Source organism: Amblyomma maculatum, chromosome 1, assembly GCF_055883805.1.
Source record: "Amblyomma maculatum isolate TAMU_Amacu chromosome 1, ASM5588380v1, whole genome shotgun sequence".
NCBI lineage: Eukaryota > Metazoa > Arthropoda > Arachnida > Ixodida > Ixodidae > Amblyomma > Amblyomma maculatum.
The window spans coordinates 68,852,354-68,867,343 of NC_139344.1; the positions used below are offsets into that span (position 1 = coordinate 68,852,354).

Consider the following 14,990-nt stretch of genomic DNA (forward strand, 5'->3'; position numbering starts at 1 on the left):
ACGCACATTCTAGGCTCCAAGGACCATGTGTGCGAGCAACGGAGCGCTGTCGCCGGCGTTTTCATCCACGCTATAGTTTCATCTTAACTTCTTCGGACGTTTAGCTAAGTTATAACACGTAGGTAGAACTAGAAACTTTCGGATGCATGCACAATTAAAGCACGCAAGATGGGAACACGAGCCCTTGAAATCGCACCGAGCTTCAGGCAAACTGATGATAGGCATTCTTTGGTACTTAGGAAGCCTAGTAGCCACTCATCAGAGTATGCCATCACTTTTGTTGACTTCCGTTTTGCAACCTCTAAAACATATTTTAACAGCCAGCTGTTAGTTGAGAGGAAGGGCACTAACACTTCTTTCAAACTCTGTCCTTGAAGGTGTTCATTTTCATTTTTCTTTTCACCGAGAGCTTTTACCAGCTTTGCCACCTTGTCCTTCGTACGACAAACTGCTCGAGACATAGAAGTCTGTTTCTTAATTTTTTCTTCTTCTTGACAGGGTGTTCTGAGTTAACTTTCGCAAGTATTTGCAGGCTATATATGCACGTTGCATCAGATATAATGGTACAGTTCGTCGCAAATTAAGCAACGCCCATTCTAGGTGGGAAAGGTCTTGGTAATAGCTAGGCTTCAATCCGCTGCCAGGACACAAGCTGAGTTTCGAAATGTCCTGAATAAGATTAATTACCTCTTCTGTCGACTTTACAGCTATCTCCTTGACTTTGTTTCCTCGAATGCACATAGCAGCATTCATGGCAGCTTCGATCACCACTGCGATGGAACAGAACTCGCCGATGGCAATTGCCTCCGGAGATTCGTCCTCGCTTGAGTGGCACTATGCGAATGTTCATTGTTCAACATCAGAAAGATCGACATTTGTCCCCAGTGGCGGTGGCATGCAGCTTTCTGCATTCCTGGAGCAGGCTCACGTCACACGATCCACCACCGCTGTATTCTTCAACTGGCTCCACTGATGCTTCAGGATCAGTGCACTTTTTTTCTTTCTCTGCAGGTCTCCCTGCTGACTGTTTTTGCTCGTACAAGTTGCGCTCCTTTCTCTTGAGAGGCAGGGGTTTCAACAAGTATTTTGGAGTGTCAAGAAACAGCGTTGAGATGGCATCCTTCGTGAGTTGCGTATAACATCCCGTGGAATCTCAATTACCTTTACCTGTCTTAAAACTCCGCTCAATAAAGCAGGGTTTGAAGTGTCGCTCACAAACGTCGACACTAGCTTCGTGTTACAGTAATGTGAGGGCAACCCCGATCCGGATCATCCGATATTTATATATACCGATATTTATATCAACGTCCAGGATTTCCTGTCTGCAACTAACAAAATAATGAGGAAGATATTCACCACTTGTGGGTTTGCCCGCCACTGAAGCCGACAATATCGGCACCTGGCGGCAGCGGGCCTTTCACCGAGCAACCCATCTTCGTACATTGCTTGCACGCAAGGGCCTTATCATCGTTCTCTCTTGAATTTTATTAGAACACAGCCAGTCTATTTTCTTTCATTTATTACGCCTTTTAATTTTCGTTTTGCATATTCCTTTATGCTCTAGCTGAGACAATAAACAATGTTATTGCCTTTGCAGCCGCGCTTGATGTTGCGCTCCCACTCTTGCCTCTTCCCTGCGTCTTTCGGTGTCCTGAAGAGAGAACATTTCACCTTGCACGAGCGCTACCCGGTCTTGCACCCGGGCAAGAAACACGTGCTATCACGCTTACCCCGTTTTCTGGACATGACGCGATCACATATCCATAAAAAAGGCACACTTGCACACATGCTAGCTAATTTGCGCGCATTCCGGCTCGCGAGCGAAAAAAAGTGCACGTGGTGCACGAGCCTTGTCACGGCACCAACGGATCAGCGCGGCGCAGATTCGCAGTACGGCACAACCGCCACAGCACCACGTACACAACGCGACCACGCCAACCACGCTCCGAATGCGTACAGCGCCCCCTGCGCTTTCATCCGGGAAGCGGCCAACCGGTTCCATAGGGAACCCCGCTCGGACGGCAGACTAGCAATATACTTCTAGGGACTCTACTAGTACAATCATGCGCTTCCCGCAGCGCGCGACCCGCGAAGTGGCCAGCCAAGCGAAAAAGGCAGCGGACACCCCTCCTCTTGGGGGAGCTTTTGTGCCAGCGGTTAAAAAGCCCCCCACCACCGAGGGGCCCCCGGGAAACCGGTTCTGGCGGTCAGTGGGCCTTAAAGGCCCACTGTCCACCCTCCGGTCGAAAATATTTTCTTCCCCGGTGACTGTGAGACTTCGCCCCGGAACGCAAGGCCGCAAAATGTTTTTGAAAAGGTTAACTAATAACGCAGTTACAGCCACCGCAATCACCCGATTCTGTCCTGTTTCTCTCCACCCGCTTCTTCGCAAAGGTTTTTCACTCTCCTGCCTGGTCGTCTAGCCTCCGCAACACAAATTCCTCTTCCTCCTCCGCGTTTGGCGGGAGGTGGGGTGTGGCACTGCGCATATGCGAAAAAAAAAAAAAAGAAAAAAAAAAACGGGCGAGGGAGCGCGCGTCACTGGATTCAGTCCGGCCGTGGCGTGGGAAAAGCGCGCAGCTACCGCTCGCTGACACCCATCCTTCACCCTCCGACAGCAAGACGGACCAATGGATGTCGTTTTCGACTATGACATCATCATTGCGGCTCGCAGAGAAAGGAGGCAGCTGGTTTCCCGACGGGGAAGTTGAGAGAGCTTTGATTTGTATTTTGGCTGCTTTGCGGCGCGGGTATCGCTGTAGCATTTTGCAGACTATCTCTGGTACCTGATCGAAACACTGGGCTCCTTTGCTAAAAAGTTCTTCTCTGGACAGTGGCCATTTAAGGCACTGGTCTGAGGCTCACTCTGGTATGGCCTATTTTCCTCCTCTAAAGCGGGAGAAAAAAAAAGGAAACTTTTCTAGAGACGTAGAGCGATAGTGATATGGTTGCGGTGGAAAAATATTTTCCTCCTTATCTCATCTATTGTTCCAGTTACATTTTTTAGATATTGTCTACACCTGCCGGACGGAGGGATTGACAGGGGCCCATTAAAAATTCTTCTTTAACCCTAACAAAGTTCAGATCACCTCGCAAGAAAAGGACCTCCCAGAGCGGCGGAGAATTCTTGTTTTTGCAGCTCGACGGTCTCCCAATAGCTAAACAAAGTCAGATTAGGCGAAGACCCCGTCTCTTCGTTCTGTTTTTTTTTTTTTTTTTTTTTTCTGTATACCAGTTACTCAAAGTTTCCTTATTTGTGGTCCAACACGTGGATCAGGTTAGAATAAATGGGTCCCCTCCTACCCTCGGCGACGATGCCCTGGGCAACAGTCTACTTAGCCCCCACTTAATCCGGCGCTGTGCCCAAGGATGCAGGATCAAATCCGGTGGCGGCGACCGCTTTCCGATGGCGGAGAAAAGCAAGATGCCCGCACGTGTGCTGTGCTATGTCAGCGAACGTTAAATATCCCCATATGGTTGAAATTTCCGGAACTCTCCACTAGGGCGTCTTTCATAGCCAGAGTCACTTTAATTGAGGCGTTAAATCCCATAAACCAAACCAGAATCTATTTCTTTCTTCTTTCACTCCCACCTTCCTCATTTCCCTCATGGCGCGGTTCAGGTACTCAACGATAAGTGGGACGGATAGTGCGCCTTTCCTTTCCTGTAAACCAATTTATATTTACGCCTGGCCTTCACTAAGGGCACAGCGACAATATCCAGCTCCCGCAAATTTCGCTCTCGGGCTCTCTTTACTCCTGCCGTTTCGTTTGGATTTGACATATTATTTTTATTTGTGCTGAATATAACATTTGACGCTGTAGCGTCTAGCAGAGTTATAGTGCAGTTATACGTATGGCCAGCTAGATGTGTTGCGACACCACTTTTGCTGATTCCGCGGGTATGAAGTGAGTCTTATATTAATTGCATCGCAAACTGCGTCCATTAGTAGAGAAAAAGGTTTTGCTGTAGCTTATTTCTAGACGCTTTTTTTTTTTGGCGAAATTAAGGTGTCCTGTTGGAGCTCACGCTTATAGGTTTCTTTACAATGGCTAAAACTAAAAGCGCAATGGGCTAATTTCTCCCGGGGGCGGTATTACAAAACTGCGTTCAGTTGCTCTTTTACGTCACGGCACCTTAAGAGGCTTTGAGCGGAAGTGCTTCCAACCAATCACAGAGCGCTCGTAACTGAACGCCAACTGAACGTAGTTCTGTAATACCGCCCCGGGATAATACCCCTGTCACAAGGACAGTTTCAATCCTCATTGAACTCTATCTGCATTCAACTCAATGCAGGTCGAGGTTGTCACACGGTAACTTTCAAGTGCAATCGAGCTCGAGCCTGCTTGACTTCAAGCTGCTTCCTCAATCGATCTTGAGATTCCAAGCACACTCAAAAGCGGTCGTCGACACTCTCGTAGCGCACATGAGAAAAATTTCTCAATGCTCGTTGAAAACACCTGTGTAATACCTCTGTCACACGAACACTTCCGATCCTCATTGAACTCGATCTGCATTGAGGCTTTCAAGAAGGATTGAAGCATACGGTGCTACACGGGCGTTTTCAATGAGCATTGAGAAATTTCTTTCGCGTGTGCTAGGTGACGCAAAATGTTCTTCAGACAGCCAAAGCACGGTGGTCTGTCGTGAGTCTCAAAAAGAAACGCGAGATTGGGGTAATGATTGCGCGATTTCAGCGTACACAGCAGCATTTCGCTTTTGGCGCCTCAGGTCACCTAATCTATCTTCCCTGTAGTCGATGAGTGCTGCAGTTTCTCCCTTGGTTTCTCTTTCGCTCCACAGTTTCCGCGCCGACGTTGTCGAAGAGGATGCCATTTTTGCAAGCGGTGGATCATATTCTGTTGCGATTACAAAATTAGCTCAATATAAACAAGCTTAGTGTTCTACGAATGTTCTCACAATGTTTTAAAAAAGTTTATCATGCCTTTTAATACATTTATATGTTATTATTTGCCGTTCGGTAGCATTAATTTGTTTTCAAATTTTAAAGCTTGCTGGTGACGATCGGTGTCGACTACTGCTTTCAAGCGTGCTTGAAATATCAAGAGCGATTGAGAAAACGGCTTGAAGTCAAGCAGGCTCGAGCTCGATTTCACTTGAAAGTTGCCGTGTGACAACCTCGATCTGCATTGATTTAATTGAATGTAGATCGAGTTCAATGAGGATCGAAAGTGAGACGTTTTCCAGCTGAAAGCGGATTGCAAGCTAATCTTTCTTGGCGTTTGCATTGTTTCGAATATCAGTTTGAAATCGAGCGTGACTTTCTCATTTTGCACTACCTTGACGTTAGCTCAGACTATTATCTTTAATATTTCTCATTTAATTTCCTACTTCCTTTGAGTGTCGCAGCAAGGAGTTCACGCATATAGTGGAGTGTACACGCAGGCCCACCATTTTAACAAGGGAGTACCAATCGAGCTGTTCATTTCACTTCCAGCGGAGCGCGAGCACGTGCCCGCGGTTTGTGAAGAAAACTAAAACTCCGATGCTAAAGAATGAGGCTCGAAGTGCACTTGAAGGAGCGCGCTTAGTACGCGCGATCGTCCGTGCGGTATTATGTGGCGGGCCTACCTGATCGCTTGTTAGCGATAACAGGCACGGCCGACGGCCGACGTCCGAATCGATGGAGCCGGCGCGCACCACTCCAGAGCCCTCTGGCACGGAGTCCGATAACTACATGCGAGCCAGCGGAGCCGACGCAGCGGTCGAGGCTGGCCAGCATCGTAGAAGTGCCGTCGCTGTGCGCGGAAAAAGGGGTTCTCCTCCGCCGAATCTGAGCCCGTTTTTCTCTTCTTTCGCAGCCTTTTTTTCTCGCTTGAACCGGTGCGTGCCACCGACCAGTCCAAACTATTGCGCGTAGTTGAGGCGACAGCGAGATTCCCAGAACCGCGACGACAAGCACCTATGTGAAGGGTAGCGAGTCGGTGCGTTCAGCTGAGCCCGTCGCATCCGCCGCTTTGATCCGGTGTTGGTGAGGTTGCGAAAGCTCTAGGCCTAAACTTGCAGCCGATCGGCGCTGGGAAGGAGCGATGTATACTGACAGGAAGGCGTGGCTCTGGATAGTTGTTTTGGCGTCCCTTCTTTGCACAGCGTATTCAGCTACGATCAAGGACAAATCTAAAGACTCGGAGGAGTGGGACTTCGAGTTCGAAGAGCACTCTCGAGATGAGGTAAGCAATGCAGAGCCGCGCTTGCCTGCTCCTGCGCTTCATTTTCGCGATCCAGTTTTATTTTTATTTATTTCATCCAAGCTGATTTTGTACTTCGATCGCGCCATTAGTCCTCCATTTCAGTGGAAACAGAATTCTGAGGATAAGTTTAGGTTATACTGATGATTATTATACTCCCGTAGCGTGACGGAGAAATCCTGCTTGTCTCCGTTGCGCGAGAGCTGCGTTTAACGCCACCGATAACAAACGCTCGTTTGTTATCGGTGGTATTTGCGCTCCTGTATTACCTACTTGCGGTAAGTCAAGGCGAAGCAAAGTGCTATGTCTTTAATGGGGTTTGTTAATTGCGTACGAGCCAAGTAAACTGCATCCGTTAATAATTGTAATTGCGGATAGTCGAAGGAAACTGCGTGTGTCTTTCCCGTAGTTTTGCCTGGTCCTCAAGGTTTAGTAGGTGAACTGTGTCCTCCCACAGCCAGTGCGACTGTTCATATCAAAGCGAATGTCTGTTTTGACGCGATTCGCTGCGCAATGCGAGGCGCTTAGAAACAGCGCTCTGTTCGCCGGGAGCGTTTATGTGGGGTGTGTCAGGTGCGGACGAGGTCACGATCGAACGTTCCGCTTCACGGAATGTATGTTCTAAAGGAGATAGGAGCTATCATTAATCTGCTCGTTATTGCTTTTTCCCTGCAGTCTTCAACACAAAAGGATTCCATGAAAGATCTGAAGGCGACGTATAATGCTTGGTCCTTCGCCGATGGTGAGTATCACTTCACCGAGGTAGGCGCGCGATCGAAGATAGACGAAAAGAACTCTGTTTAAAGTTGTTGTAATTGTAGAAGACCACGTGCAGACTTTAAACTAAACTTTTTGACTACCCCTGGATATTCGTCTTCCTGTTGCTATAATATGTTAACTCCTCTTAATATCCACAGCCGACCTTTGCCGTACAGTCCAGTGCAAGCCGACCCAGGAGTGCTTGATTCAAGATGAAAACACAGCAATCTGTGTCAGTGCAAAGAAGGTGAAAAAGATGAAGTAAGATTTTTTTCAATTCTGCATTGCATTTGCATCACATGTACACTTTCCTTGCATATTCGTATGGGGTTTTGTGGTTTTTGGAACCTCCTACCTCCTTGTCTCTTTTGCTTAGTTAGTCACAGAACCCTGCTGTCATTTCCTTTTCTGAGTATTTTATTACTGATTTGCACATTATCACTTGTACAGCCCTGACCTCGTCAAAGCAGGTAAAGTGCTAATTAAATGACCTGTAATATCAACAAACGCAAATAGGAAGACTACATGAAACCATGAATAACAGTGTACATTAGTTTTTTTCGTTCTTGACTTGCCAGATGCTAAAAAGTAAACTGTTCAAGAACAGTTACCATTCATTGTCAAAAAAATGTTGCACTCGGGTGTCATATGTACCTCTTTTATATATTTGAGCTGTGTTTGTTATAAACCAGTGTTTCTTCAGGTGATTAGTTTTGTGTGCATGTGTATCATCAGTCATGCTGTTTAAATGTCATCTTTTTGAAAATACAAGTGCAGCATTTATCTGTGACAGATGCGAAAAGTATGATTGAAAGTTTATTGTTATAGAAAGGCGAGAAGCATTTATGCCACATGTGCTTAAACTGTAAGTAAATGCATGAATGAGTATGAATGAATTCTTGCTGATTCGTTCAGTAAGTATTTTTATAGCCGACCAGATTTGGAAAAGCTACAAATGCAAAGTTATAAAAGGAGCTTAAATAAATATGGTTGACTGAAGCATAAACATAAACATGTTTACTTTTTTGTTGCATATGCACATGGCTTTCTTAATTACCAGTGTGAACGGATAAATTGAAGAGAGAGCCACAGCAGCAAATAGGCATTACTGCTTATGCTAATAGAGCACTGGAAACAGAGTGAGACAGGTATGGAAAAGGTTTGCATCTTGTTGTGCAAATCTGTAGCTTTCGTGAAATGGGCAGGCATAAAACATCTTCAAGTTAAACAAGGTGTTCAGCTAGTCAAGCATGGTTCATTACTGGCACATTAGTAGGATGTAAGTGATCAGAAGGCATAGTAACTCCATAAACCATTCTGATGTGCAGTTCTTTCTTGGCAAGCTAGATGATGAGCTTGATATCTTAGTAATACTTAGCTTTTTGTGATTGAAATGAAATTACAGACCAATCAGCTTACTGTCTGTTAAGTATATGGTATTTGCCAAAGTAATCGCTAATAGAATCAGGACAACTTTAGACTACAACCAAACAAAAGGTCAAGCAGGTTTTAGGAAAGGATATTCTACTATTGATCATATCCATACTGTCAACCAGGTGATAGAAAAATGCTCGGAATATAACCAGCCCTTATACATAGCATTCATTGATTACAAAAAAGCATTTGACTCAGTAGAAACCTTGGCGGTCATGCTGGCATTGCGAAATCGGGGTGTAGACGTGCTGTACGTGAAAGTGCTGGAAAATATATATAGGGAGTGCACAGCAACCATAGTTCTGCATAAAGAAAGTAACAAAATTCCTATAAAGAAAGGTGTTAGGCAAGGAGACACAATCTCCCCAGTACTATTCACAGCTTGCTTAGAAGAAGTATCCAGAGACTTGGAATGGAAGCAGTTAGGGATAAGGATAGATGGAGAATACCTCAGTAATCTGAGATTTGCTGATGACATAGCCTTGCTAAGTAACTCAGAGGATGAAGGTAAGCAAAATGAGAACGCGTTAACAAGGAAGGAGTGCACAAGGACGATGCTGGAACACAACTGAATTTACTACATAGAAATGACCAAACAGAGCAGGGCGCACACGTGCGTTTGGGTGCCTGCTTTTGCTGTGGGAGGTTGTGGGTTCGATCCCTGCTGCCGCTGGTTACCCAGCCAGTTAATTCAATTGGGTACAGGTGGTCCCCCGTCCAAGCGCCCGGTTTTTCAGGGGTGCACCACCTGGGAAAGGAAAGCCTACGCCGAAATTTCCAACACGTAAGCAACCGATGACTTGGGAAAAAAATTCAAAGATAGTGTAGGAGCTGCCATCTTGCACGTGGCAAAACTATATTCCATTCATAAAGTTATATTCCCTTGCAGAAAACCTCACGGAGCTGTCACTGATGCATTCAGTGCCTAACTTCTTGATTTTGAATGCTTCCAAAATCTCTCGATCCATCTGTGTTTTTCCACGGCCGATAATGCTGACATTACTGAAGAGGGGGGTACAGCTATCACAACTGTTGCAATGCTTCAATAGATTGGCTGTGTTATCCGGCTTCAGTGAAGTGCGGTGCTGTTTTTAGCGGTCATTAATACACTGGCCAGTTTGCCCAATGTAGGCCTTACCACATGACAGGGGTAGAGAGCAAACAACATCGGTTGTACATTTGGTGAACATAGTTCTGTGCTTGACGTTGCACATCTTTTTGCCACGTGCAAGATAGCAGCTCCTGCACTATCTTTGAATTTTTTTTCCTTGTGGCGTTGGTGCTAACGCACGTGTGCGCCCTGCTCTGTTTGGTCATTTCTATGTAGTAAATTCAGTTGTGTTCCAGCGTCATCCTTGTGCACTCCTTCCTTGTTAACGCGTCCCCTTTTCGCTGGTTTTCACCTTCAACTATGCATCAACTGGCCCAACAAGCTACGCTTCTTGAACTCAGAGGATGAACTGCAAAGAATGATTGATGACCTAGACAGGAAAAGCAGGAAGGTAGGCTTGAAACTCAATATGCAGATGACTAAGGTAATGTTCAGTAGCCTAGGGAAGGAACAGCAAACAATTTACGTTAGGTAGCGAAGCACTGGAAGTAGTAGACGAATATGTCTACTTAGGACAGGTATTAACTGCAGATCTGGACCATGAAAAGGAAATAACAAGGAGAATAAGATTGGGATGGAGCGCATTTGCCAAGCACTCCCAGATTATGACTAGCAGCTTACCGGTATCGCTCAAGAGGAAAGTATACAACAGTTGCTCCTTACCTGTACTTACCTATGGGGGTGCACATGGAGGCTAACAAAGAGGGTTCTACTTAAGTTGAGGACAATGCAGAAGACTATGGAAAGAAAAATGGTTGGGATAACGTTAAGAGATAGGAAATGTGCAAAGTGGGTTAGAGTAATAACTATAGTCACTCACACTCTAGTGGAAATGAAGAAGGAGAAATGGGCATGGGCATGACATGTAGCTCGAAGAAAGGATAACCGATGGTCGCTTAGGGTAACGAACTGGATTCCAAGGGAAGGAAAGCGTAGCAGGGGGGCGGCAGAAAGTTAGGTGGGCAGGTGAGGTTAAGTTTGCAGGGGTCAAGTGGATGCAGCTAGCACAGGACCGGGTTAATTGGAGGAATATGGGAGAGGCCTTCGCCCTGCAGTGGGTATAGTCAGGCTGATTATGATAATGATAAGGTAAAACATAGGTTATTAGAGTTCATGGACTGTGTTAGGGTGCAAAAAAAATTTGTCTGAATATCATAACAGGAATTGTAAGGATAGGTGTAAAGTAGTTGTAATGAGTGCATATAGGTTGTATGTATTGGTAAACATAGAGTGACAAAGGAGCATGTCATATGCATCATCTGTTATGTTTTTACATTGATTCATGTTAATTTGTAAATTATGCTAAGAAATTATTTTGTGGAATTGTTACTGATGGAATTGCTACAAGAGGGGCTCCTTAAAAAATATGTTGTGCTTGAGTTAATTTCCAGTTTGTTATGTTGGCTTTTATGTTGTTTTCATGTAGAATGGCAGGTCTTATTCAGGTGTTCTGTCACACCTTTTGCCTGCTGCTTGATTGGCATGTATACTGTAAACCGGGATAAAAAACAAAGTTCACATCTGTACCTTTGGAGAAGGGAGGGACAAGGTCAAATGTGAGGAAGAGTGGAAAAGTAGCCAGAGGGACATACCTGTAATAGAAGAAAGGGTAAATATGGAGAGGGTGAAAATGGGGGATGCTGATGGGACATCACTATTTAGGAACGCAAAAACAGTGTAATGGGCAAAAGCTGTGAATCTTGCTGATAATGCACAAGGAATTTAGATGAACTGGTTGTAGAGTAATATTTTTTTCTGGCTGTGTTAAGGTGGTGGGCCCTTGCACTGACACAGCACATAAAGCTAAGGGCAACATTATTGTAGCTACTTAATTGCTGTAGTGGTAACTGCAGTTCTGTGTAACCGATCACAGAAAGCATTCCAGCTTTGAGGTTTTCAACCTGTCTATACTCTTATCTTGTGTGCCAGCTTTGCATCCAATGAAATATGTTGATGGTTGCACAATATGTTTTAACTCTGCAGCTTTGGTGGCTTTATAATCTGCAGCTTCACTCTGTTGTCCAGCCCTACTGGAAGTATCGAGAAAATAAAATTTCATATGCATATTTGCTTTTCTATGATAACACCTGTGGGAAAGAAATAACTTTCAGTTGTATAAATTTGTAAGAAATATTAAGGCTGCATAAATACTAGAAACGTCATCATTAATTGAGGAAACATATTTATTTCTTCCCTGCTTGTACATTTATGAGCTGGCTTTTAATGGAACACTGAAGTGAGTTTTTATTTTGACTGTGTCTTATACAAAAACTATGATAATCATTGGGTTAGGTTCCAGGGCTGTCATTTATTTTATGAAACAGGGAAAAATATTGACTATGTTACATCAACTATTCATATGATTGCAAAAGTGGACGCATGTTCTTTTTTTCATTGTGTTTGCTCGAGTGTAATGGATTGACCATAAGCAAGCTCACGCTGTTAGCCGAGCCAAGAGTAACACCAGCAAGCTAGATGACTTCTGTCAAAATGCAACTACCCTGAATTCACTTGTCAGGGTTTCGATGGCACAATAACACCAACTTTACTTTGAGAGTGCACAAGATGCAAAAGGCTCAAATTAAGCTATTTTTTCTGAAGTAAAATTTAACGCAACCAATTGGTTTGATATAGAGGAAATGTGATAGCGTTTTTCTTTTACGTGTCAATCTTTTCCGGTGGTCTATTCCTATTCTGATTCCATTATGTTTCGTACACCAATCTATTCCAGTTCTTATTCTATTCTTGTTTCGTTTCTACTCATAATTGCTTCTTTTATACATTTTTGCTGAGTCAGCCTGGCCTCTATTCCCCTCTGTCCACCTGTGATGCCTATGCCACCATCAATGCCGGTGGGGTTTTCACCTTTATGGTACCCCAAATGTTATCATATTAAAAGCATGTCTGCAAGCGTTACATGCAGTGGATATTGTCTAAGGGTCTCTATTCAACTTGTTTGAAACAAATTATGTAGAAGGTTTGTTTTTGTGTCTGTTTAGAGTGTAATATCTAGCCACTTTTTTGGAGAAAACAATGTTAAATTCACGGCATGTGCAAAGGGGCAACCGAGGCTTGCCTTAGTACAGTGGAACTTCTTTAAGATGCACCATGGTGGAACACTTATTGAAACTGTTTTTGGTTGGGCATATTGCCGCTTTGCACACAATTTTTTCATAGTCCCTGTCTATGAATGCATAGATACAGTAAAAAGTGATATGCAACATATTCTGTGAAGGAGGGCACATAGTACAACAATCTATTATTTGTCTGCTGCCAAGAACTTCTTTAAGATGCACCATGGTGGAACACTTATTGAAACTGTTTTTGGTTGGGCATATTGCCGCTTTGCACACAATTTTTTCATAGTCCCTGTCTATGAATGCATAGATACAGTAAAAAGTGATATGCAACATATTCTGTGAAGGAGGGCACATAGTACAACAATCTGTTATTTGTCTGCTGCCAAGATCACCTTGTAGTAGTGCTGCCATGAAAGCACTTCAACGTGGTGAGGCGCGTTAAGTGCTCAGGCAATTTCTCCAGCAGTAGGGCCTGCACTGACTTCCGCTTCCTCGTTGGTGTCGACTGACAGTTTTCACAGCACCATCTTGTTGCAGAACTTCAAGGTAGCTTTCAGAGACATTGTAGCTGGCGAGGCCATACTCCGAGCTTTGAACTGAAGCAAGACCGGTGAGATGGGGTGGGGAGGGATGTCTTTTTTTGGGGGGGAACACTAGACATTTGTGGGAAGTATGCAATCTATTCCAACACCATAATGTAAGAACACAACAAGATGGGGCCAAATGACAGCCTTGCAGTTATGCCAGTCATCTGCAATGCAGCAGTGCCAGATTCTGCACATTGCAGGGAGAAAAACTAAAATTCGTGACGGTCAGCCTTGAAGGGTCTTTGAAACAAGTGCAAAAAATGCTTTTCAAATGCTATATTTCTGTACAGCAAACACCACTTACTTTGCATACTATGTACAATTCCTCAGAAGTGAGCCAGTCATTTGCAAATTATTTTTAAGAATTCTATCCCTGTGCCTTGTGGTGACCACTGCCGCAGGTCTTTCGCACAGATTCCACTTCTGATCATCATGAGGCTCTCATGATGTCACACCATGTCACTTGGAGTCATTGGATCCTAAAGACCTCAGCAAAAAATGCTGGTGGCATGTTAGACAGAAGACTGTTGTGCATCTATCTTCCTTTCTCCTTACTCCTCTACTGACAAGCTGTGGTCGGGGAAAAAGCGGAGGGAAAAAAGTACTTAGTTAAGCAGGGTTTGCTTGGCGGTGTGTTTGCGCATATAGTGTGATACCGGTTTGTTCTCGTATATTTTTCTCGCTCGGCCTAATGTATGAGTTGAGAAGGAAAATGTGGAGGCTGTTTTTAATCGCCAATATAGCTCTGGTACTACATACACTAGGCCAAAGTTTTTTTTGGGGGGATGATAGGCGGCTGAATTATCAAGTATCATTAGCTTTCCTTGCCCTTGGTGGACACCCTAAGCACCTAGAAATTGGAATCACCCTGCTGGTGCACTGCCTGGAATGTAGTGCATAGTACCTAGTAGTGCAGTACTGTGGGGAAACCTGATCACATGACAGGCTTGGACTGTATTCGCTCATACACTGGCATGTATGAGCAAGGTGGTGACCGGTGCCTGCAGCTGCGGCAAGCATGTTCGTCGCATTATGCGCCGTGTCAGTATCAACGTGATGTCACAGTCTATGCAATAGCGAGCACCGGTGAAATTTCTTTGCAATATGTGGCATAGGTTGTTTGGTTGCTTTATGAGATCTTCAGCCTTGTATGTGATGTGTATTGCGCTAATCAAGATGTTTGCGATAACTTGCTACGTCATGAGTGGGTACCGAACGCTTGAGGTTTAATGGCAGCTGATCAAATCAGGGGTACTACTACTTCCTGAACAGAAAACTAAACAGAACTACTGCTTAAGCGAGTATGCCTTACCAAACTTTTACTCTATATCACATTCCCATGTTCATTGGCATTCTTGTGTTCTGTGGCAGCGATAACAGCAAATGCAAGTTTTGAAATTCTCTTTTAAACAGTGAATGATTACAGTGAAGCCACTGATGTCGCCCATGTGAGCAGCAGTGTTGCTGGCTTGCATAGCCTCTGCTGAAGGTGACACAAGCAGAAGCATGGACTCGACTGAGTAGGGTAAACGCGTTTGTTGGTGAAGTGTCTTTATTTCATTTTATTCGTAATGGTAAAAGCTTAAATCAAAATTATGTAAGCAGCTGTGCTGGTAAAATGCATTATAGAGGAAGCACACTCTTAGAGGCATTTTTTACATACCCTAATTTAATAAAATAATAATAATAATAATTAAGTGGTCTAGGGCACTTTACTTTTAATTATTTTTATTAGTACATCCCACCTTACTTGCTTACTTGAAAGCAACATCCTGGCGTTAAGTAGAGTGATTTGCTCCATCAGGCACAT

At 44.3% G+C, this 14,990-nt stretch overlaps 1 protein-coding gene across 1 annotated transcript in view; it reads left to right on the forward strand.

The window, feature by feature from the left end:
• The first annotated feature begins 5,690 nt into the window (after positions 1-5,690).
• Positions 5,691-14,990, forward strand: part of Cow (Proteoglycan Cow) — a 37,366-nt gene continuing 28,066 nt past the window's right edge. The window contains exons 1-3 of the mRNA XM_084588292.1: positions 5,691-6,191; positions 6,885-6,951; positions 7,127-7,229. Coding sequence (XP_084444418.1) covers positions 6,051-6,191; positions 6,885-6,951; positions 7,127-7,229 — 311 coding nt within the window. The 5' untranslated portion in view covers positions 5,691-6,050. The remainder of the gene's footprint in view (positions 6,192-6,884; positions 6,952-7,126; positions 7,230-14,990) is intronic.